This window comes from Peromyscus leucopus, chromosome X (genome assembly GCF_004664715.2).
Source record: "Peromyscus leucopus breed LL Stock chromosome X, UCI_PerLeu_2.1, whole genome shotgun sequence".
In the NCBI taxonomy this organism is placed as follows: domain Eukaryota; kingdom Metazoa; phylum Chordata; class Mammalia; order Rodentia; family Cricetidae; genus Peromyscus; species Peromyscus leucopus.
The window spans coordinates 71,089,724-71,114,276 of record NC_051083.1 but is presented as its reverse complement, the minus strand read 5'-3'; the positions used below and the strand labels follow the sequence as shown (position 1 = coordinate 71,114,276).

Here is a 24,553-nt window from a genome sequence, read left to right as displayed (position 1 = left end):
GAAGTCCTTAATAAGGAATGCACATTATAACACAACTTTAAATAAATTTTATAAAACTTTGAAGTGCAATAAATGCTTTTTATTGTATGCTCATTTCAATGAGTAACATTTAGAAATAATAAGTCCACATAACAGTAACAATCTTATTTTACAGCGTGTACATCATTTACAGCCACATAACACACAAGTTTAGTAGATTTTCCAAATTTAGTATTCTGAAGTTAAGAAAGATAAAAAATTTATTTTCAAGTAACTGATTCTTATCTGGTGCAAAAACAGAAAGGTGAAAATTACTTAAAACACAAAGCCACAATATAGCATGAAGAAAAATTTCATTTTAATTATGCTGAACAGCTGAATATAAACTAAATTAAGCAACTAAAACTTAAAAGTACACATCATATGCATTACATTTATGAACAGGATTTTCATTAAAATTCCCTACACCAGCTTTTAATATTAAGCGCCATTTTGATTTGCAGCATGCTAACACAAAGCGTTGTTAAAGGGATGCATATTTTAAATTTATACACTGTAAACTGAATATCCACCTCCAAACTCTATCGGCAGCATATTGTTCTGTCAACTACTGCATAAATACCGCCTCATTGAAAATTCATGTTAAGAATATGGTATATAGATTTTAAAAATCAAACTTTTCAATAATGGCATAAAATTGCACCTTTAAACATTAGAGCAAGTAAGACTTGAACAGTCATACTTACTAAAACTGTCCTAAAAATTCTAAATATTTTAATATTTAAGAAAACTGTCCTCTCAACTTAATATTTAGATTATAAGAAACATAGTGCTGACTTTGTAACATTATAGTTGCATCCATTTTAGAAAGCCACATTTGACTCAAATACACTTTTATCATATATGCCATACTGAATGTACTTGAACATCAAAACTGGAACTTTATTTCTTATATTTCACTTTAGATTTCAGTACAGAATGCTATGTTTTAAACATCCTATCCTGTGATATAATATCAGCAACTCCGAAGTTCTTTTTTTTTTTACTAGTACTGAATGAATATAACTTGGTTTCTCAGTGAGATTCCTTGTAACGAATACACAATATTTTGCCATTTCTGGAATCCAATGTCCAGGTACAATATAAAAGGCTCAATGACTAAGTGACTGATGGATGACTGCATTTTCTTTGCCCACCCCATTTCTAAAACTGCATAAAAGTGAGGCTGCTTGCTACAGCAAAGCATTTCTAAATCAATTATGTATTCTCCTTCGAAAACACTTACTCTAGTGTTACCTCTCAAAGAAGGTGTCTTAACTTTCCCCTCTGTAGTTTAGTTATGCATATAATACTGTTAATACACAATTAAGTCCCTCTGCAACCATCCTATGGTGCTTCTTAAATTCTTTAAGTAATTTATAAAGGGCTATGAGATTACCCTTCTAATCCAAATATTTTAAGATCTTTAATAGAAAGAATGTAAAGGTATGACTTAATATCAAGCTTTGAAAACAGATAAAACAGTAAGATTCTCCTCCCAAATAGCATATCTTAATCTTATTTTGTAAATAACTTTTTTCCTTATACTGATCTTACTATATAAGAGTCTCCTTGTGGTGCCTCATTATATGCTGATTTTTTTCTGATGGTCTTCGGAATCCCTTCTTGCAGAATTCACACCTGTGTGGATAGTCTTTTGTATGTATTGAAATCACATGTCGTTTAAAGCCGGATGCATCTGTGGTGCTGTATTCACAATATTCACATTGGTAAATCTTCCTTCCAGTATGCGTCTTCATGTGCTTTTTCAGCTCATTCTGTTGTCTGAACCCTCTCTTGCACCGTTTACACTTCAATGACTGATCCTTAGTATGAACTGAAAGGATATGACCACTAAGAATAAATGGATCTGATGTTTTAAAGTCACAATGCCTACACTGATGAATCTTCCTACCCTTATGAATATCACTATGTTTTTTAAGCTCTGAAGGACGGTGGAAACCTTTATCACAGACTTCACATTTGTGAGGAAAGTCCTTGGTATGGACAGATATGATGTGCCGCTTAAGGTCACTTGAGTTGGTGCTCTTATGATCACAATGAGGACATTGGTGTGTTTTATGTCCTTGAAACAAATCCAGATGGCGTTGAAGCTCTCTTTCATCACCAAATGCTTGAGGACAATGCTCACATTTATATGGCAAGTTGTTACCATGCTTAGACTTAATGTGAGTTTTCAGATTTGATTGATCTGCACACCTGAAGACACAATACTGACACTGATATGGCTTCTCACCGGTATGGGTTCTCATATGTTTCTTAAGTTCAGAAGGATGACGAAAACCCTTTCCACACTCAACACAAACATGAGGGAAATTCTTGCTGTGAACAGCCAGCAAATGTCTGTTTAACAGTCCTTGTTCGGCAGTTTCATAATCACAGTACTTGCACTTGTGCATCTTCGGCTCCTTGTCTCTTAAGATGAGTTTATTTGAACTCAGTGGACTAGCTTCTCTGTATCTTCGAGTGTATTCTGTAAATTCATGGGTTTTATCAACTTTGTTTATGAGCTTATGGCTTTCTAAGTGGTTATGGAAACTCACTTTCTTGTTAGTTGTAAAGTCACAATCTGTACATTGATATTTCTTTCTCATCAAATGATCAGGATGATTCTTCATGTGTCTTTTTAAGAATCCCCTGGATTTAAACTTTTTTGTGCAAATATGGCAAGGGTATACTGTCAAGGGCTGTCCATCAGGCCCTATTATAACAGCTGCATGGGGAAAAAAAGGAAATTGTGACATTTGATCACATTGCTTTAAACTATTTTGTAAAACAGGTTTCTGAAACTAGCTGAAATTCACTATGTGAAAATACTAGTTCAATAAAAGCTTTATAAGATAAAAATGCATATTATAAATATTTTTTAGTAATGTAGCCTGAGTAATGAGTGTCTCTCTATTGTAAATTACTCATTGATGGCATGAAATATATTAAAAAGAGGACTAAAACACCTTTATAATTAAACCATATGAAATTTGTCTTTAAAATATCCTTTGAATAAGGAGGAAAAACCATTTTAAAAGCATCAATCATATACTGCTAAACTTTAATATCAGAGCTGGAGAAACAGCTTAGCAGTTGAGTACACTTGCTGCTCTTGTAGAGGATCTTTGTTTCTCAGCACCCATGTCAGGCTGCATGCAATTGCCTGTAACTTCAATTCCAGTAGATACAACACTCTTCTGGCCTCCACAAATACCTGCACACGTGTGGTGTATACACACACACACACACACACACACACCAAATTAAAATAAATCATATATATATATATATATATATATAGTTATCTATAGAATATACAGGGCTATATGGGGGAATAACTATCTTGCAAACATTGGTTTTTCTCCTTGTATTTCATAAAATTGTACATCTCAAATGACTATACTATTCACAAAACAAATATCTTACCTGTTTGCCACTGCCTTGTTTCTCCCCTTCTCCTCTTCTTGATTTTTTGTTTAAGTACTTTATTTGTGTTAATGCTATCACAAATTTGAAGGTACTGTGCTGCCGTAGTGCTTCTGTTTTCTAATGCTGAGTCAAAAGTGTTTCCTGAAAACAAAAAGGTAAACTGTTAAATCGTATATATTTATAGTGTCAAGGTTTCGTTAGACAAATTACTTGATGTGATATGGTATTAAGTTATGGTATTAAATTTCAGAAAGTATACTCATTTTCTCATTCTCCTTAGTTTAATCCATATCCTCTTGTGTACATGAAAGCACACTGAGGAAGTTAGCACACAAAGTTAAGTTATTTCAACATGACCATCCTAAAGGAATAAACTGGTAAGATTAAAGTAACATAAGAAACTTTATTTTAAGAAACTATACAAAATTATGTTATCAGACTAACTTATGAATAGAACCTGATAAAATTAAAGGGATTCAGAAAAGAACATATATAACTAAGTAAACCAATATAGTCATGGTAATTATGTAAAATAGATAATACATGTATGTTTTATATGAAATTTATTATTTACACTGACTTCAGGGATTAAAATAGACATGGCAGGTAATTTGCTACAATTTCAATGTGACCAATGCACACAAAATAAAGTCTTTAATAAAACCAGTTCTCGCAAATCTATCATATCATGCAAATACATTGTGATAATTTAAATAAACATAGCCCCTATAGGCTCATATGTATGAATATTTGGGTCCCAGTTAGTGGAACTGTTTGGAAAGGATTAGGAGCTGTGGCTTTGTTGGAGGCAGTATGGCCTTGTAGAAGAAGGTGGGGGTGTGCTTTGAGGTTTCAAAACCCCACCCTGAGCACAGTTTCTCTCTCTGTTGGCCTGCCTGCGGATCCGGATATAAGTTCTTTTACTCAAGTCTGCCTGCCTGTTAGCCTGCTAGCATGCTTCCTGACATGATGATAACGGACTAATCTGCTGAAATCGTAGGCAAGCCACCAATTAAATGCTTTCTTTAATAAAAGTTGCCTTGATCACAGCTCTTCACAGCAGTAGAACTATAATTAAGACATACATTAAAAATTTAAATCTATAAAACTGTCAGACTCGTATATATGCTCACACTCACACACACACACACACACACAGTTAATTTCTATTAAACTTACATTAAAATTTAGAGTCAAATGTTACTCAGTAGAAGAAACAGAACAATTATAGACACTGTCATAAGAAAAAGTCTCCTTAAGAAAAAGAAACTGATCCACCATGGAGTTAATAGCACTAAAAGAGGGATTGTAACAGAAAAGTGATAAAAGAAAAACAAAAAAAAAAAAAAAAAAAAAAAAAAAAAAAAAAAAAAGAAAAGAAAAAGAAACTGATCCACCATGGAATAACACTAAATAGAGGGTGTTAAACTAGAAAAGTTATTAAGCTGGGTTATGAATTTATGATATATTCATACTAGATGTTTGCCATAGAAATTAGGAAGGCAGTCTCACTCCAAGAATGACATTAACAAATGGTTGATAAGAACAACTGTTCTTTTTCTCTTCAAGTAATTTGCATAACTTTTTCTATAGCAGACTTTTATGCCCCATGTGGTAAATTTTTTAATACTTGTACCATCAGGGAAATCCAAAATGCTTTTCATTCACGAATTAATACACATTGTATTTATAAATGTTGGTTGTTAAAAAGAGGCAAACTCGGGGGTGGGGATTTAGCTCAGTGGTAGAGCGCTTGCCTAGCAAGCGCAAGGCCCTGGGTTCGATCCTCAGCTCCAGAAAAAAAAAAAAAAAGAGGCAAACTCTTCTATAACTTCTATAATAGGTGAAGTCCATCAAATTATGTCTACAGACATAAGCTAACTTTTTTACTTGTCAAGTTATATATAAAACAAAACAATTTATATCTCCTTTACAATGCTCTCTCACCTGTTGCTTGACAATCTTCATACCTTCGGGAAACTCTTCTTTCATCTATAAGAAGGGACTGGTTATAAACTGATACACTGCCTAGAGAAACTACTACCAGATCACATTTTAACTTATAAAATTTTACTTTTGCCCCAATTTCTCAATGAAATAATTTGTTATTGAAACTTACATGTTAGATAATATTCTCCACTGAAAATAAGGACTACTCATTAGAACTGATAACATCTAGAACAGTTTTAATTTTAAGTGGAAAATGAGTAGCTATTTCTGCAGAGTACCCTTAGCAATGAAAATATTCAATGGATGCATGACTGTATTGAATGAATGTTGAATGAATGAAACTTTGAGAAAAACAACTTTGGATAAATTAATGCACTGTTCATCAGAAGTTTTTAATGCATACATTACAGATAAAATGAGATGAACAAAAGGCAGAATGGGGTAAGAAAAAAACTTCAGTTTTATTATTGTGTGTCAACAACTGAAATACATTTTTGTAAAAGGGGAAGGATTAATCTTAAAAAGATACTATTTTAGGAAAATTAAATATCTTATGGTGCTACTTATACAGGTAGGATTTAGAATAAATTCTAACAAAAATTCATTAAGCAAGCTTTAGTAGCATAAGATATGTGATAGAAAAATCATGTATAATAACTGGAAATGAAGTAATTCACAGCAGAATATTTTATTCTATTAGCCAACACACAGTGGCATTATAGCATATAATATTTAATTGTTCAAAGGCATAGTAAATACCTACTTTATGTACTTAGGTAAAAATACTAGTGTCCTACCATATGATGCAGGATAGACAACAAGGAAACCTGTTTTATTAACATCAGAGGTCTCAAGATGAATCTTAAGGAGTGCTCCTTCCTCTTCCCCTATAATTATTTCCATGTACAGTTCATTTGATATTTCAGCATAACCTAGATTTTGGAAATAAGTGCTTGCTTACTTTTTCAAGTATTTAATAAATGGGCAAAAAATTCTTTAGGTTTTCAAGATTTCATCTTAGTTAATTTCAAAATGCACAAATGTAAATTAAGTTTATATTAGGTATTTTTGAGAGCTGGTACTTCTAGAAGACAATTGTTTCTCCCACATTATTATCTTCCTGTTATTAGAAACAAGTGCTATGAAATGGCTTCTTTGCTTTGCATTCTGACACAAGGTCTTGCTTTGCAGCCAAGGCTGGTCTAAAACTTGCACTCCTATCCATGGCATTTGTACTGTCAGCCTTCTGTGTCTTGGGATTACAGCCATGCACCATCATGCCTGGCTCTGACAAGGACTTTTACATTTACAAACATGTGCTTCAAGAGGGTATTACAACCCATAAGACACTGGAAATGTATAAAAGGAGTGTTGTTCCAAAAATTTTCCTGAGAGTTTTTTTGGAACTCAGAAACTATTTTCCATAAAAATATTGATACAGAGTAATCTATGCTTTCCTGCACTATTTTGATAGTACCATTTGTGTAATGAATAAGAATCAAAATACTAGTCATTGAATAAACTTTTAAAAATGATTAAAACTATACATGTAAATACATATATGTACAAATATAAATATGAAATGCTGTTGCTCAAGAATTAGTAGACCCTGTTCAAGAAGCAGGACTTTTAAGAACACTACAGAGAGAAAAAAAGACATTTAAAGATAATATTGGGGTTAAAAAATTTAAACCTAAAGAGACAATTTATATGCTGTGAAAAATTATTTCTATTTAATGTCATAAATGTGTTATTGAATTTAATTTATGCTTTTACTATGATTCAAAAACTTGGATCTTCTATTTACTGTAGAAGAAATGTGTAAATACAGTGAGATGAAAGGTATCCTCTAGTTTCTCCTCTTTAAAAACCACAAGATACTGGACTAAGTTTTCCACATTCCTTCCGAATTCTGGCATTAGCTAAATCTATGCCTCAGTTTCCCATGTCCTACCATGCCTCTTCCTCAGGAAGTTAAAAACAATAAGATTTAGAGATGAAACAAACATTATTTCAATTAACATTTTCTGTCCCTATTCAAATACTCTCCCCTGAATGTTTTGATAATTTCAGCTGTGATATGGGGGTAGACAGCTTTCTATGTTTGCTAGAGAAAGATGTGAGTAGTTATTAGAGTGCAGCATAAGTAGAACATAGCACTATCATAGTATTTCTGTGTGAAAAGGAGGCTCTTGCCCTTCTGTGATAAAACAAAATAGTGTTTTGTCAGCATGGCAATGAGAAAGATATAGCCTTAGTGAAAGACTGCATAATGAGATGAAGACCATGTAGGAAAAGAATAAAATGTCTTAATGAAAAACAAACAACAAAAAGTGTGAGACATGACAAAGAAAGCAAATCTGAATAGGGATTTTATCCTGTGGTCCTCACTCCCTAGAAATTCTAATAACAATTACCCATGAACAGCATAATAAATTAATAAGATCCTGGCAGAATGGCTTGTATAAATACTTACCCACCTAACCTCTCAGTGACAGGAGACCAACCAGTTAGCCCTTCCACTGCTAAATCCAGATAGGCCAAAAGTGATTACTGCCATGTGGAGAAAACACTGGCAGTAGAGTTAGACAATTCAAATTCTAGTACTGTACAAATCTTGGGCAACTTATTTTCTCTGAGCCTTTATTTGTCTTATAACACAGGAATATTTTTCTACCTCAGAGATGAATTATTAAAGATAAATGAAATTAAATAGATCTAATTTTTTTTAATTTATGTGTGTATATTCCAATGTGAGCTTATGTGCAGTTCATGTGTGCATTGACTCATATAAGCCAGAAAAGGGTGTTGGATCCCCTGGAACTGGAGTTACAGGTGGTTATAATCTGCCAGACATAGGAACTGAAAATGAACCTGGGTCCTTTGCAAGAATAGTGAGTGCTTTTAACTACTGAGCCACCTCTCCAGCCCCAATTAAACAGATGTAATTATATAGACATAATGTATAATATATGATTCAATTTCTATATATTTATGAGCTTCATTACATCAAAAACAATAAACTCTTCATCTCTTTGTAACACAGTATTTGAAATGTAGAGCTCATGTATCCTTTTCTGAGTAATGTATTGGTTCAGGAATGTCTAAAAGGACTCTTTCTTTTAAATATTTGCAATAAATGGCTTTTGTTTGTTTGTTTGGTTTTTCGAGACAGGGTTTTTCTGTGTAGCTTTGGAGCCTGTCCTGGATCTCACTCTGTAGACCAGGCTGACCTCAAACTCACAGAGATCCACCTGCCTCTGCCTCCTGAGTGCTGGGATCAAAGACATGCACCACCTCCGCCCAGCTAAAAATGGCTTATTTTTTTAAACTTTGTTCTTATTTAGTACATCTATTGTTGTTATCAGTTGCTTTTAAAGTTTTATCATTGCTTTTTTGCAGTGCCCTTTTATCTTACTTATATCATCCTCTTCTTGGGAAGAATCTTTAACTGCCATGTAAACCATTTTCTCTCGCTGCATTCGGCTCTGGTCAAGCACACCAGCTACAGAATGTCCACTGGTATATTCACTCTCTGTGACAATTTCTGTCCCACCTTAAAAATTAAAACACATGTAAACTAGAAACATATCATGGAATAAATCCCTGTAATAATGAGGAGGATATAGAGGGTGTATAAAAATTCTAATAAACTTCAAAATACATTAACATATTGATGTAAATTATACCATAAACATTCATCTCTCATTTCAGGTGTTAACATTTGTGTCACACTTATATGCCAAGCACTACAAAAATTTTATATATATTTACCCATTTTGTTTTCATAAAAATCCTATTAGGTAGTCATGATCATTACGGCCGTCATAGAAAACAAAGCAGAAGGAGATCAGACAAGCCATTGAAGGTATCTCAAAATACCTGCCTCTGTCATCAATGCTATTAAACACTCTTCATAATCATTATTCTAATCCCAATTATTTTCACTTGTTTTAAAATTTTCTGCCATAATAGTTTCATATTGAAAAGAATCTAAGAATGACATAGTCCCCGTTCCCACTTCATATGTAGATATTCACATACAGCTTTAGAAATATACTAAGAAGCCTATGAACATTTTGTCTTTTGAGAATTTTGGAACAATCCCCATGAAAGATAAGAATTCTAATGTCTCTCATATCATGGAATTAAAATATCTTTGTACCTATTTCAACATCATCTTCAGCCTCTGCTTTAAATATATACACTTTTATCACTTCTGAACCAAATCCATCTTCTTTAACATCTTCTTGTGAGCCATCACTACCGATTTTTAATGGTGTGTTCCCCATATGCTCTAACTTCTCTCCCACATCATCCACTGCAAAATATAAAGGAAACTATTTCAGTCAAAAAGTACCTCTGCCATTTAATAAGAGTTAAGCACAATGACAAAATAAAATGTTTTAACCACCCACTATATTCCCTTAGTGACCTATTATGCAGTCACTAAAAATGCTGTGTTTCATGAAACCAATATTCAAGATAGCTATATCAAAGGATCAAATTACATAAAAATATTTAAAATTACATCATATTACCCAAAACATGCTTCTGTATAAGAAGTATTGAAATTTAAAATAGCAAGCATGTGTTTAGGTAGGCCATATTTCTTGAATATGACTTAGGATTTTGTCAGTTTATGAATATCTATTCACTACAGTTCATATATAATGCTCCTGTGATATTGTTATCCTTAAAACTATAGAGAATACAAGTTTAACATAAATATAAGTGGTGACTTTAAATACTGTGTCGTTACCTTTTCATATATGATGTTCTTATATTCAATGAATCATCAGGCTTTAGATGAGAAAAGTGGGATAGTATCTACTTAGGTATTTGCTTCAAATGCAATTATGAAATAAAGTATAGACTGCATTTTAAGTAAAATCCTATCACCAAAATACGTAACAAAAAATACATGAGTTATAAGTTCACATGAACAAATTCTAAATTAAAAAGCAGTTGTTTCTAAAACCAATTAATTTATCAAATATATTATTTTAAAAAATGAAATAGAACATATCCAAATGATTTTAATAAAAAGGACTTTTCATAAATCATCATGAAAAAATTATCTTAGAGCTCAAATATAGGTTGAGGCATTTAAAGAATTTCAAAACACAAATTTTGTGTGTCTAAGTATATGCTTTGTTTTAAAATAAAAAAATAAAGACAATACATAATTGCATGATACTTTTTCCTTATTAAAAACCTGATGCTGCCGGGTGGTGGTGGCGCACGCCTTTAATCCCAGCACTTGGGAGGCAGAGCCAGGTGGATCTCTGTGAGTTCAAGGCCAGCCTGGGCTACCAAGTGAGTTCCAGGAAAGGCGCAAAGCTACACAGAGAAACCCTGTCTCGAAAAACCAAAAAAAAAAAAAAACCTGATGCTTCAGAGTATATGAAAAAAACCATACAGAAAGGCAAAGCAACCACAGTTGATCCTATTAAGTATTTTCAATATGTATGTACAACTTTATTCTTTTCTACAGTTTCTGAGGAAGACACAATATGTCACATGAATACTCTACATGAACTATGATTTATAAATTCTATTAATAATCTTAAAACAGCTATAAGTCATATTCAAACAATATATTCTCTAAATATTATGTCTCTACCATATTAATTTCAATCCTGTTCCTATAAAAACTAAAGAATAATCTAAACCAAAATTGTGCCCTTACAGATTTCAGAATACCACATATAAAACATAAAATACTAAAGCCCTTGAATATATCTAATAATTTTAGAACTATGGAAAAGAGAATAAAATGCATTAAAGAGCTATAACCTTGGTACTTCTTAAAAATTCAGGCAGATCTAAATGAATCAGAATCTCCATTCTCCCAAGTTCAGTGTCAAGTTTGATGTCATTAAAAACGTTGTTTTGTTCATATGAAATGGAAAACAAGGAATGCACTTCACAAATTATTTAACACTGAAAAGCTATTTTATCTTCCTGTTTAAATATAAATAATTTCATTCTATTTAAAAGTTTGAATACACTATTGCTAATGAAAGTTAGCACTCAAATGACATAAGAATGATCTAAATATTTCTGTTCCACTATAGCTCCTAATCATATTTACCGTATTTTTAGCAATTCTGGGGCTACAATGTCATGAATTAAGATGATGAGCTATATGTTATCTGTTTAACAGTTTTTCTTATAAATAGCAAATAAAATAATGAGATCATAGAAATATTAAAACAATAAGTTAACTTTTAAGGAAAAAGCTCCTCCTCATTCATGGATTTGAAAATGGGATTTATAGAAGACTTTTTAAAAGGCAAAAAAAAAATTTTGGAAGCTGGAATATTTGAAAATTGTTAAAAATAAGAAAATACTCACCTTTGAAAATATGTCATTATTACACATAAATGGATTAAGTGACCATATTTCCTTCTAGAACTCACTAATTTAAAATTATAATTGAAATATAAGATTCATGTAATGAAATATTTTGGCTAGTTCTAAACTGTGTATCATAATTTTAGCTGTAAATATTGAAATTATAGTTGATATACCCTCGCCACTTTTTCTGTTAGCATTATTTCTGATTTCATTTCTACTTAAAAAAGCTTCATACTCTTAATATTTAATGTACCCATTGATTCCTGCCTAGATTAAGCATCTCAGAATGAACAATTTTGAAATGTATGAAGCAACTGAATTTGTTCTGTATTTTTAGCCCATAAATGATAGTTATTTTTAAAACTGGTATGAACTTTGAAGAGGTTAGCCATCAGCTTTACTAATATTTATTCTATATTCTTAGTTACAGAAAATACATTGACAAGTTTCTACTAGGAAACAAAATGACTTTAAGAAATAAATTCTCACATATTTTTTTCTTCCTATTTTTAGGATATAGAACTGCTTCTATGTAGCTCATGCTTGAAAACTATGCAGGCCTTCCATGTAGGCCTGGATCTTGCAAACTTCCTACCTTGACTCTCCAGTACTGAGATTATAGGAATGCGCCACTTGTCTTTCAGTGACTGTTCTTTAAATCCAAATTAAATACTTAAAAGATTCAAGCTTAAATTTGTTTTGGTTATTTTAAGGCATACAGCACATTATTGTTTCTGAACCCACCTTTAAGTGAGCAATATAACATCCCTACAAACTCTATTAGCATTAAAGACAAGAACATAAGTAAGGTACATTGTTTGCCAGCACTGAAAAGGCTGGAAGTATTAAATATTCTTTTGTAGATCACTGGCACAATTTGATTAAAATTCCATTTTACCACAATATACAGTGTAATACTCATTTTTAAAAATTGATTAAAATATAATTACATCATTTCCCTCAACTCTGTCTCCCATGCCCACTTCACTCCTCCCCAAATTGATGGCCTCCTTTTTAAAGCCACAAGGCTTTTGAGTTTACCCCTGTTATGGTACATCAAAAAAGTTATGATTACCTATAAAACATGATGTTTAAACTTTCTAGCACTTTAACACTGGTTTAATTTAATGAGTAATTTTTGAATGCATATTGCACGTATTTTAATATAGAGACACTAGTAAATTTTTCTATACCACCTTATATGATGGTCATTGCTTTTCGTGTCAAGTTAGTATTTAAATATGGAGTTGCCCCAGTAAGCTACATACATGCATGAATAGGTAATATCATTCCCACAATCTTTTAGTAGTGCACCTCATTCTTTTAAAGAAAATGTATTTACTGGCAAATTATTTCCAGGCTGGGCATGATGGCAATGCCAGCACCTGTTATGTCTTTTAAAAGCAGTAATAGCCAGGCAGTGGTGGCACATGCCATTAATCCCAGCACTCGGGAGGCAGAGGCAGGCGGATCTCTGTGAGTTCAAGGCCAGCCTGGTTTCCAAAGCGAGTTCCAGGAAAGGCGCAAAGCTACACAGTGAAACCCTGTCTCGAAAAAAAAAAAAAAAAAAAAAAAAAAAAAAACAAGCAGTAATAACATAATTTACTCATTTTGAAATATGAATTTATCATTGAAATTTTGTCGTAGTTAATGTTTCTATTGAGCCTTTCAAACACTTGTTTCCATTCTAAGACATCAGTTGGCCTTTTCATTTTACTTTGGTGTGCTATTTCAGAGTATATTAAAAATAAAGGTAGAGTATATTAAAAATATAGGTAAACTCAAAAAGCATCTCACCACTACAGCTTTGAAATTATTTTCAAATGATTCCTTCTATTGCTTTTATGAAATATATCCTTGATCCCAGAATACCTTCCAGATTATAGAAATGAATCTCCCCAAGTAATGGACTTCATGTTTCACTTACAAGATATCATTAAGTAGTCTTCAGAAGTGCTCTTGACATCATCATCATCATCATCTTCAGTTTTTATTGTAACAGTAGAACCAGGAACACCACCAGCTGCTTGAATTACAGTTTCTGTATCTGAATTAGTTACAAGAACTTCTTCTGATACCATTGTGGGAGAGTCAACACCTGAAACACAATCTTGGACCACATGTCCCAAATGTCCATCAGGACCAGTAACAAGATCAGCTACAAAAACCTGCTCTGGTACCCTAACGGTTTCTGTAATTAGTTCGGAAGTCAAGATATGATCTTCATCATCTTCCTCTAAATCTTCTTCAATGGCAACATCAGCTTCAAGTACAGCTTCAGGGACAATCACACCTTCTGTTACTACATCAGTCTCTGTAATAATATCAGGCCCATGGACAACTTCCGCTGCAAGGCCATGATCAAGAGTTATCCCATCATCTGTGACAACATCAGAAACTAATACAGCTTCAGGAACTGAAACAACAATATGGTCTCCATCGATATGTGCAGTACCAGCCATTCCAGCCACTACAATACAAACAATTATTCAAAAAAGGGTAAAGTTATTTTATTAATAAAATATATTTAATAAATATCTACTACAAAATAATTTAAATATTATTATATGTCTTGATAAATAAATATATATATATAATTTAAAAAGCATTGTTGATAATTTAACTGTAATAAAAAATCGTCACTGATTAGGAACTGGGTTAGATACCACTGTAAAGAAGCAAAAAAAAAAAAAATCTATGTTAAGATCTTAAAAGTAATTTACTGTTATTTAAAAGCAAAAAGTCATAACAAGACATTACAACACTGAAATTAAAATAACTAAAATAAAAAACAAAGCTGATGAAGACAGAGAAAATGTATGTTTTATATATTTCGGGGAATATAAAATGTTAACAGTCATTCAGAAAAATAGTTTGGCAGTTTCTGACAAAACTAAACATTTATTTTCATTACAAAGCAACAATTGTACTCTAGGACATTTCTCCCCAGAAAATGTAAAACATGTTTACACAGAAACTATACTTAAATGTTCATAATAGTTCACAGCAGTTATTACTCATAATAGTAAAAAAATAAACACTATCCAAATATTAATCCATCAGCAGATAAATGTGTGGTTAAATCAATCCTGGCACATGCTTACCACAGAACAATACTTAGTCATAAATAGGAATAAGGTACTGATATAAACAACAACCAGAATAAATCTCCAGAAATTTATCCTGACTTGGACCTGCTACTCAAAATGAAGAAAATAAATGACAGATGTGGATCCATCCTTAAACAATTCCCTTAAATCACCTCTTCAAAGGCTAAGAGGACATTAAAGAAAAGTTCAAGATGTCTGTAAGAACTAAAGATAGGGTGAAGGTAACTGTAGTTACCTGCATTTCCCCCCACAAGACCAGTCCTATCAACAAAGAAGGGAGAAGGGGTCACAGGGATCTATCCTTGACCTGTGAACTATTGGCTATATTTGAGAGAGGGAAATCACTGTCTTTACTTGTATAACCTCTACTGAGCCCACCAGGCTCCAAAGGATAGCTCTACATCCCACCGCACAATGACCCTGAATAATATTTGTGAGTCACAAAGTGAAATGAAGACATGAACATGAGAAAAAAATTCATTGGGGGGAAGAGTGAACAGGGGTGGTAGGAAGTAGGAGGTAAAAGTAGTCAAAATGCAAGGTATACACATGTAAAGTTTTAAAAAGGAACAAATGAAAAAATTTAAAATTCACAAACAAATGTATGCCCAAACGATAGAAAAAAGAACAAGGTATATGGTTTTAGATAACAGGAATTACCTAAAACTTTAATTTTCTGGGTTTGGTATTGTACTGTTGATAAATAGGATACCAGCATTGGGGGGAAATGAATAAAAGGTATATAAGACCTTACTACACTAGTTTTTCTTACTTCCTATGACTATATATTTCTTTTAAAAAAATGAAAGCAAAAGTTAATACTATATTATATCACAAAACATATAACCATAGAAGTCCCAAGAAATTCTTTAACTTAAAGGAATTGCTGCTATCCAAAACCTTAGAATCTTTTAACACCTGATTTAGGAGAAAAGAATCTTAACTCATACTAGACTAAGATTTAGCCTGATAATATTAATAAGTTTGCAACAGGGAGAAACACTTTAATTTTGCTCTTGAGAAGCACAGTAAGCACCAACTCCCACTTTTATTGTAAATACTGAAAGAGAATAAACTCTCTTCATGAGCAATTTTCAATTTAGCCATGCTGAGGTGGTACAGTAAATTAAGAGTTTGTGGTTCTACTTATAATGCATGATCCAGTAGATAGCCTTTTTAACATAATGATCACTTACCTTTAAAGTACTATCTGAAAGAATGTAAAGGGAGATACTACTAAAGATATACATTGCTCACTATTTATAATCAATTCATCAGGACATTAGTTAAAGCTGGAAACCAGTTTATACCATCAATGATAAAAAGCTAAGAATGAAAAGAAAGCTGATTTTTCAACAGAGGTCTTGGGATCATTATTATTGTACTGATTTGTGAGGCAGGGCCCCATGCAGTTCAAGCTGGCCTCAAACTGGCTATGTAGTCAAGGGTGACCTGGAACTCATGATTGACCTGACTCAGCCTCGGGAGTTCTGGAATTACAGGCACATGCCAACACACCCATCCTCCCTTTCAACTATTCTAAATCCTTCTCAACATTCTTCAATTTTCACCTAAAACCTAAATTACATCAAAAGAGCATAACAGACATGCCAAAATAGACACAAAGGCTCAACCCTACACAAGGAGCTACCTGCAACTAAGGAATGTTCAGAGTGGGAGAAATAGTCTTAAAAATGTCATTAATTCAGATACATATAAGTAATATTTATTATGCCTCAAGAAATCTTATACTATGTGTGTGAGATGAAGCATATACATACATATAATCTCATTTAATCCTCAAAATAAGTGTGAGTGTTATCTCCATCTTATATATGGAGAAAAAATGTTTTTTCTTTAAAAGTTGTATTTATTCTTGTTGTGCATACAAAATCTGGGTAGATTTTTTTTTTTTTTGTAGAGTTGGTTCTCGCCTTTAACCAGGAATTGAAGTCAGGTTATTGTTAGGCTTTCATGGCGAGCACTTTGCCCGCTAAACCATCCACCTAGTCCCCCCAAACTATATTATAGAGAGGTTGGCTGTATTCATTCTTTGACTCGGGGTTGTAGTATTATTTTCTTCTTCTTCTACTCTCCTAGGAGGAAAAGTTTGTTTCTTATCCTAGATAACTTTTAAAAGAGAGACTTATAGAATTAAGGAAATAGGGCATTACCACAGTAATATTTTGAGAAGAATTAAAAGAGCTATCACATAGAAACTCATTTAAATATTATTTTAAAAATTTATTAAGCAGCACCTAATGACATAGAGAATTTATCTTACTAGTCAATAAATTTACAAATGACAAACAATCATCTTTCAAATGTGAACCAATGAGATAAATATGTAACAATAAACAGTAAATTCTGACAAAATATTTTCCATTTTATGAGAATTTGTTCAAAGGTTATCTGGCACCCCATTAGAGTTATAGCAAAAAAATCTTTCTTAACATTCTGTCTTGGACTAGTATCTAAGGCCATTTTGCTATTTAACTTTCAAAGCAACACTTACCTTTGCAACACTAAAATCTTAAACAACTATTAAACTCAATGCCACTGACTGTAAGGACAATCACTGTACTCAAACATCAGCAAAAATATTATATGACACAATATTGTAAAACTTTAAATCTTAATCACCCTTCAAAAGAAATTGATCTAATAGCTTCTAAATTAGTTCTTTCAATTTTTTATACAATATTCATCCCATAGTCTCAAATGAGAACCTTTCAGAATTTACAAGTCTGAATAACTTAAAAAATTTCAAAATCTATTTACTAAGGACAATTGGAAACCTAACATATTTTAGAACAGCACCATCACAAACCATAAATCCATAAATGAGTAAACATTATACTCATATTAGCAATTCTTGATTTCACTATAATTAAGAATAACAATATTGCTACAATATAAAAATTCAGTTGGCACTGATTTACCCATTTCAATTTAAGTGATCATGAAAATGGAATTTAAAATAACTTACTATTTCAAAAACACAATTAAGCTGTTGAATCATAAATAGGTTTATAACAAAGAGTAGCTCTCTACTTTTTTTCTGACAAAAATATTTACATTAGTTCACTTTAGAGAAGCCTTCAGATAACTATGACAATGCCAACTAAAATTGGAAGTAGGTCTCAAACTTTCCCATCCTCTTACTCCTTCCTTGAACAACACAGGCTATACCAGATGAAAACTTTTCTTTCAGCCATAATGTGACCACCTATAACATATCAATTGGTAATAAAAGAGTAGTTATGTGGTTGTATGTGCAGTAACATAAATAACACATGTTAAAGTAAAAAGAGGCCATGCATGAAAGGCCATATATTTCATAATTGTATTTATAGGAATTTTTCAGAATAGGTAAATCCATAAATTAAATTATTGGTTGTTAAGAACTGGTGGAAACAGAAAGGACAGGCAATAACTGCTAATAACTATGAGGGCTTTTATTTAATTTTTATATTTAAAAAATTTTGAGATAAATTTTAGGATAACAAATGTCTGAAAATTAAACTGGTGATGACTGTATAATTCTCTAATTGTACTAAAATATGGAATTATAAACTTTAAAATAGGGTCTGCAGAGATGGTTCAGCAGTTGAGAACACCTGCTGTTCTTCCTTAGGGCCTGAGTTCAGTCCTAGCAAGCACTTTCAGTGGATTATGACTGCCTGTAACACCACCTGTAACTTTCACAGGCACCAACATACATGTGGCATACATGCACACACACATATACATACAAATAAAAATAACTACTTTAAAATCAACTTTAAAAGGGGTGGACAGTATAGCATATGAATTATATCTCAATGAAAAAGAAAAAAAACTATTTGTATAAAAGTAATTCAATATGTAGCTCCTATTTCCCAGCATCTAAAAGTAAATAAAATATTACATATAAGAAAGCCTCAACATACTGAGGAGATTACAAAGTTGACATCTAAAATTAAAGTTTGTTTAGTATACTGAAATTCAAGTACCTCTCTAGTATATAACCTAAACTGAAACACAAGTGGTTTTAGCATTTTAAAGCTTATAAACTGTCCAGCCAGGAATTTTAAGGACAAAAAATAAATTTATCTTTAACTTTGTTTCTTTTCTTGTATAGTTTTTCCTGTGTCACTTCTTTCATTACTGTGATTTAAACATGAGAGGAAAATTTAAAAGATTCATTTCGGCTCACAGTTTCAGAGATTTCAGCCTGTTTCCATTGCTATGGGACCAAAGTGAGAGAGGCTGAATGTCATGGCAGGGAGCATGTAGTAGAGCAAAGCAGCTAACCTCATGGAGAAAAGGAAGCAGAAGGAGATCCCTTAAAGCTGGTGTTACAGGCAGTCATAAGCCACTGAATGCCTGTGGTAGCAGGTATTCTCCATTCTTCCTATTTTATTGCATCTAGGCCCCTAGTATGTTGGATGGTGATGCCTACATGTAAGGTGGGTTTTTCCTCTTATTTAATCCTGTGTAAAAAAAAAAAAACACCCTAAATAGACATAACCAAACATGTGCTTTAACAATTTTTTAAAACCCTCTCACACCAATCAAGTCACTATCACAATTCTTGTACTTTTTCACCCACCCCAAACCATTTCTAAATTATGCCTAAACAACAAAGCTCACTCATCTTTCAGGAGAATAAATCCATAAGTCCTTTATATATCACTTTAACAATCATCTCAATCCTTACCAAATTCAACCTTGAGGTAACCAGCTGTATTTATCTGACAAATGTGAAAGAATTACAGACCTCCTCATTATGAAAGTGGATCCGTAATTCAGCCAAGTTTAATAACCTAGAGAACACCACTGTCAAGACTAGAATACAGTTCCTCTAATTCTTATTACTGTGAACTTTAAAATGGCATATTAAACCATACTGAAAATAGTAGTAGTATTTTCTTAGTCGAGCAAAGTATCACTAGTTCTAGTCCCCCATCACTAATTTCAGCTTTATCAATTCCACATGACCCTATGGGTCCTGTGTCCTCCTTACAACAATTTATTATTTCTGTTTTCTACGTTTATTCCTATCTCATCTTCAATTCTTAAGATCCCATTCCTGTCTCTTTTAATTTGGATACCACTATCTCCTCTAAAATTCAGACCAATCTTCCCAAAATTTAGTTCCTTTCTAGACAATCAATGCAGTCTTAATATATTCATAAAAATGATTACTATTTTAAAGCTATTGAAAAAGTTGGACATAGAATTAAGGAATCTTTTATTAGGGAAATGGTAGTGGACTGTAGAAATTTCTCAGAGGTTAAGAGTGCTTTCTGCCCTCTTAGAGGACCTGAGTTCAGTTCCAAGTGTCCATGTCAGACAGCTCCGAGCCCGCCATAACTCTGGCACCAGGAGATCCAATGCTTGCTTTTGGAGCCTGTGGGCACCTACACACATGCAGCACACACACGTATGAATTTTTTTTTAAAAAAGAAGTGTATTTTATTAGTAACAGCCTTGAGGAAATGATATCTGAACATAATTACCAAATATATGATTTACCTTTATCTCTTTATAATCATCATAATCCTTTGTTTTGACAGAAGCACTTCCCTTTCTAGCTTTATGAACAATGCAACTTAAAATGTATTTTAGACAGTTGATTTAACATTTTCTACATCTGAAAACTAATATATACTATCCCACAACATGATGTAATTAAGCACTCATGCATAGTGAGTTTTTCATTTTTTAGTAAAATATTTTTATATCCCAAGTTTCTTTATTTCAAACTTCTAACAAATTATATGATCTTAAATATACTGTTTATATATGCCTTTAAGAAAATAAGCTGTACAATTTGATTTTCCTAGTAAAGGAATATTTCAGTGTAATTCTACTTCCTTGTTTATTTTTAATATATTCATACTTTAAATCATAAAGTGCAACAAAGAAAATGCTTTACCAAAATCCTGCATAATCATGGTATGAGCCATTCTAGCGTCTGAAGTGTGCAATCCAAGACTTCCACCACCTGAATCCATACTTAACAAAGTTCATTCACAAATATCTGTAAAATAAATGGTTTGAAAAATAGTTTAGATACATTTATCTCCAAGTCAGGTGTTTTGAGAAAAATACAATAGAAAATATGCCTTACAACCAGGTATGCAAAGCTCATTACAAAAGAAAAGAAAAACCCAAAACTGCTTAGATGCTTTATGTGAGAACCATACATAAAAAGGCAGGTGGAAGTAAAGCCAAAATAATGGAAAATGAGCCACAGTTATGGTGATGAGCCATTGGAACGTGATAAAAACAAGCAAAAGAACAAAACTGCAAGACTGAGGTCCAGTTAAAATATACATAATAAATAAAAATAAGATGATGACAGATTAATAGTTGGGATGTTTATACATTACTAGAGGACTCAGATGTCTAGTATTAGTGAATGGCATCCAGTAGCTCTCATCCATTTCTTCCAGACCCAGATCAGCCCTGCAGCGGAGCTCTGTGGATATTGTATTCACCTCTGGCTCCTGGGGCTCTACTTATAATGCAAAATGTTCTATCACAAGTTTCCCCGGAGTTCTTTGAACCAGTAAGGACTTCTGGCCTCACTCTACTACATTCTCTTGTCTCACAGTTTTGAGGAATCATGAAACATGACTGCTTCCTAAATATGGTAAAGATAAGATCAATCACATACACACATTTAGCATTGTTTCTTTAAGCATATCATTTGCTTGCAATTGTTCAACTTATATTTTCCAGTAATGATTTATAAAATCACGCTATTCTATGGAAGTTTTTAAAGCACTAGTTCAACCTGTTTCATTTCCTATATTAAGACAATCAGACAACATGGAATAGAAAGCCAGATGTTTTCCTTCCATATAATACTTAAAATTGCATATGTGCATTGCCCCAGCAACAAAAGATTCTAACCAAACAACCAAAATTGTGTGAATTTTAAAAGGTATTTATCCTATTTTCATTCAGAAGTGTTTGTTAAATTGAACCATATCACACAAAGGTTATGTCATTAATGAAAATTTTAGAATGCTACCAGACAAACAAAAAAGTACTGGGTATGGCTAAGCTTTTTGTCCTCTGCTGTAAAGTCCTATAGCTACCAAACAGGCAGAAAAATCTTGAAGACAAACTCCTTATTAAACATTTGTATGTTTTGTACACAAAAGTATTCTATATATCAGTGGATAATTATTTCTATGTACCAAAATTATTAGGTAAAGTATGTGGGAACAAAATTAGATATTTGGGAGGACTTCCTAGCTATATTTTTCCTTTCTTTCAAATTAGTATGTTTTGTCTTGCTGTATCCAAGATAAGGACAAAAGGCCAATGGAGTTCCCCATAAATTACCTGTCTATCCATACATTTAAATAAAAATGCCATAAAAATTTATTTTTGACATTTAAAAATATACTTTGTGGACTTCAATTATCATTTGCTTTATCAGATAACTAATTCGACAATTACAAATGTCACTCTATGGTTTAAATTTTTGTAATTACTAAAGAAAAGAGTAAGTAATTTGTTAATCACCTTTATGGGTTGAAGAAACTGTAGATTTCCTTACAGATTGTAAGGTAAATTTTGCAAAATTTCTGTTTATTTTTCTCCTTCAAAACAATGCATTGTTTTTGGGAAAAATGTTCTTTACCTATTATGAAAACACAAATTAGATACTTCAAGACATTTTTAACCAAATCTCTTACACAACTTAAGAATGTTTTTCTCTACTCTTCAACTTGTTGGGTGAGGTTGCCAAAGCTCACGTGCTCAAATCTGTGTTTGTGTAAAAAGCAGCCAGAGGGACACCACCATACCCCCCCCCAATTCCACAATATAAAAAAATATTACATTTAGAATTCTACTGCTTAAGCAAAAATTTTCTTTAAATCGGATTTTTATAACACTTTAATTTGGAAAGTAAGGAACAACCAAGGGCAAGGTGTATTTTTGCCAAATTCATACAGAAAAATCTGCTCTAGCACTCAATGAAGTGTGAAAATTACAACATACAGGGCAAATATTATGGAAAGTACCACACTGTATAAATAGCAAAGAAATAAAGTGCAATACTTTTTCACATATAGGAAGTTTCAATAAGATCAATAATAAATAATGTAAGGGAACAGCAGTATGGTATTTAATAACCAATAGGTAGTCAAGCTACTCCGTCTTCTCAAGAGTGTATCCCACATGCTTATTGAACCGAGAGAAACCAAGGAACTATGCTTCAAGTAAACATCCTTCTATCAATGCACGGGAAGCAGAAAACACAAAAATCAAATTCTGCTCTCATCTGTCTCTTCTAAACAACTCGATCAGGGGCAAGCTTCTCCATGATGTCAACAAGGCGAGGGATAGAAGAGACATGGTAAGGGCGGCTGAGCCAGAGAATGGGAAAGTAGTATTTGCAGAGATAGACAAAGGAGCCCTGGCAAGTAGCAATATTGCAGCTTTGGACGCAGCACTCTTCCCGCAGAAGTCTCCCTTTCCCACGACCGTGCCAAGTTTCAATCATTTCCAGCAGAACGCACACACGTGCCCTTTGCGATGTCGCCCAGAGACTGATGTTCCAGCGACCAAGAACAAGAGAGCCTTGGCAGCGGAGCGGCGAGCCCCGGGGCGGCTGAGGAGGAGTCCCCCGCGACGCCCTCCCTGCTCTCCCGCGGCGCAGCGGTCACGGGCGCTGCCCCCACCCCGCGCCGCCCCTCGCTCCCGCGGCCCCGCCGTACGTGGGAGCCCCGGCGCCGCCAAGCAAAATGGTGGTGTCGGAGCCGAGGCGACCGCTGCCGCACACACGGCACCCCCCCCTACCATCTCCCCCCCCCCCAGCCCGGCTCTGACGGCTCTGGCTTCCCTGCTCCCTCCCACGCCCGGCCCCGGGCCACTTCACTGGCCGAGCCCGCTAGCCCTCGGGCGTGCCGAAGGCTCCTGTCAGCCGCGGCCGCCAGCGAGCCAGCGAGCGAGCAAACGCCGCGCCGTGGGGCGCGGGCGAGCGGATCCTGGAGGTGGTGGTGTGTGTGTGTGTGGGGGGGGGGTCGCTAAGAGAAAAATGCCAAGGGGACGCCGCACTCTCCACCGTTTTGTTTTCCGCCATTTTCCTGTCACCCTAAACCACCGACGGCCACAACGACGGCTCGAGCTTCCCCCCCCCGCCCGGGGGGGCTCCGGCCTAGGAGAGGAGGGGGCTGGCCGAGGAGGAGACCCTCACTTCCCGAGGGTTCTCCGGTCCCAGATTGGCGGCCGCGGAGGAAGCCGGGGACTCCGCGGGCGGCTAAGGGAAAGCTCGGGGACTAGACGCCACTTCCATTGTTCCCTTCGCCCTCCCCGAGACGCTGGGTGGGAGCCTCTCCCCTTCCCGGAGCCACGCTGAGCGTGGCAGAGGCGACGCTCGCCGAGTTTCTCCTCAGGAGTCTCCTTACCTGTCACCGCCGCCGCCGCCGCCGCCGCCGCGGGGCCGCCGCCGCCACCGCCTTCCCCCCCCCCGCCCGCCGCCGCCACCGCCTTCCCCGCCGCCGCCAGTCAGCCTGAGGCCGCGCTCTCCAGTGCCGCGGGGGGCGGCAGCTGTGGACCTGGAAGGTCCGAGCTTTCGGGTTTCCGAGGTTCCGCAGCCCGAGCCAATCACAGGCTACTCTGCGTCTGGGAGGCGCGCCGCCTCGTCCTGCTTTATAGCGCTCCTA

General features: G+C 34.5%; 1 protein-coding gene across 3 annotated transcripts; it reads right to left on the bottom strand.

Moving 5' to 3' along the window:
• Nucleotides 1-57: 57 nt before the first annotated feature.
• Nucleotides 58-24,321, bottom strand: Znf711 (zinc finger protein 711). 3 transcript variants are annotated; one of them, XM_037198746.1, is made up of 11 exons: nt 24,296-24,321; nt 22,407-22,524; nt 21,255-21,513; nt 20,803-20,907; nt 13,697-14,239; nt 9,572-9,727; nt 8,825-8,962; nt 6,204-6,338; nt 5,404-5,448; nt 3,454-3,597; nt 58-2,752 (listed from the first exon to the last, which is right to left on the bottom strand). In XM_037198746.1, the coding sequence occupies exons 4-11, from the start codon at nt 20,879-20,881 to the stop codon at nt 1,575-1,577; spliced, it is 2,418 nt and encodes an 805-aa protein (XP_037054641.1). In that variant the 5' UTR covers nt 20,882-20,907; nt 21,255-21,513; nt 22,407-22,524; nt 24,296-24,321; the 3' UTR covers nt 58-1,574. The 3 variants fall into 3 exon arrangements, with proteins under 3 accessions (XP_037054641.1, XP_037054642.1, XP_028730592.1); XM_037198747.1 differs by lacking the exon at nt 21,255-21,513; XM_028874759.2 differs by lacking the exon at nt 6,204-6,338 and having other exon boundaries at nt 65-2,752; nt 21,260-21,513; nt 24,296-24,318.
• Between the last annotated feature and the right edge of the window lie 232 nt (nt 24,322-24,553).

Coding starts and splice junctions, on each gene's coding strand:
- Znf711 (XM_037198746.1), bottom strand. CDS start 20,881: ATGGATTCAGGTGGTGGAAGTCTTGGATTGCACACTTCAGACGCTAGA. Junction 8,963..9,571: donor TGAAGATGATGTTGAAATAG/GTACAAAGATAT, acceptor TTAATTTTTAAG/GTGGGACAGAAATTGTCACA. Junction 3,598..5,403: donor TGAAGATTGTCAAGCAACAG/GTGAGAGAGCAT, acceptor TTTTGTTTTCAG/GAAACACTTTTGACTCAGCA.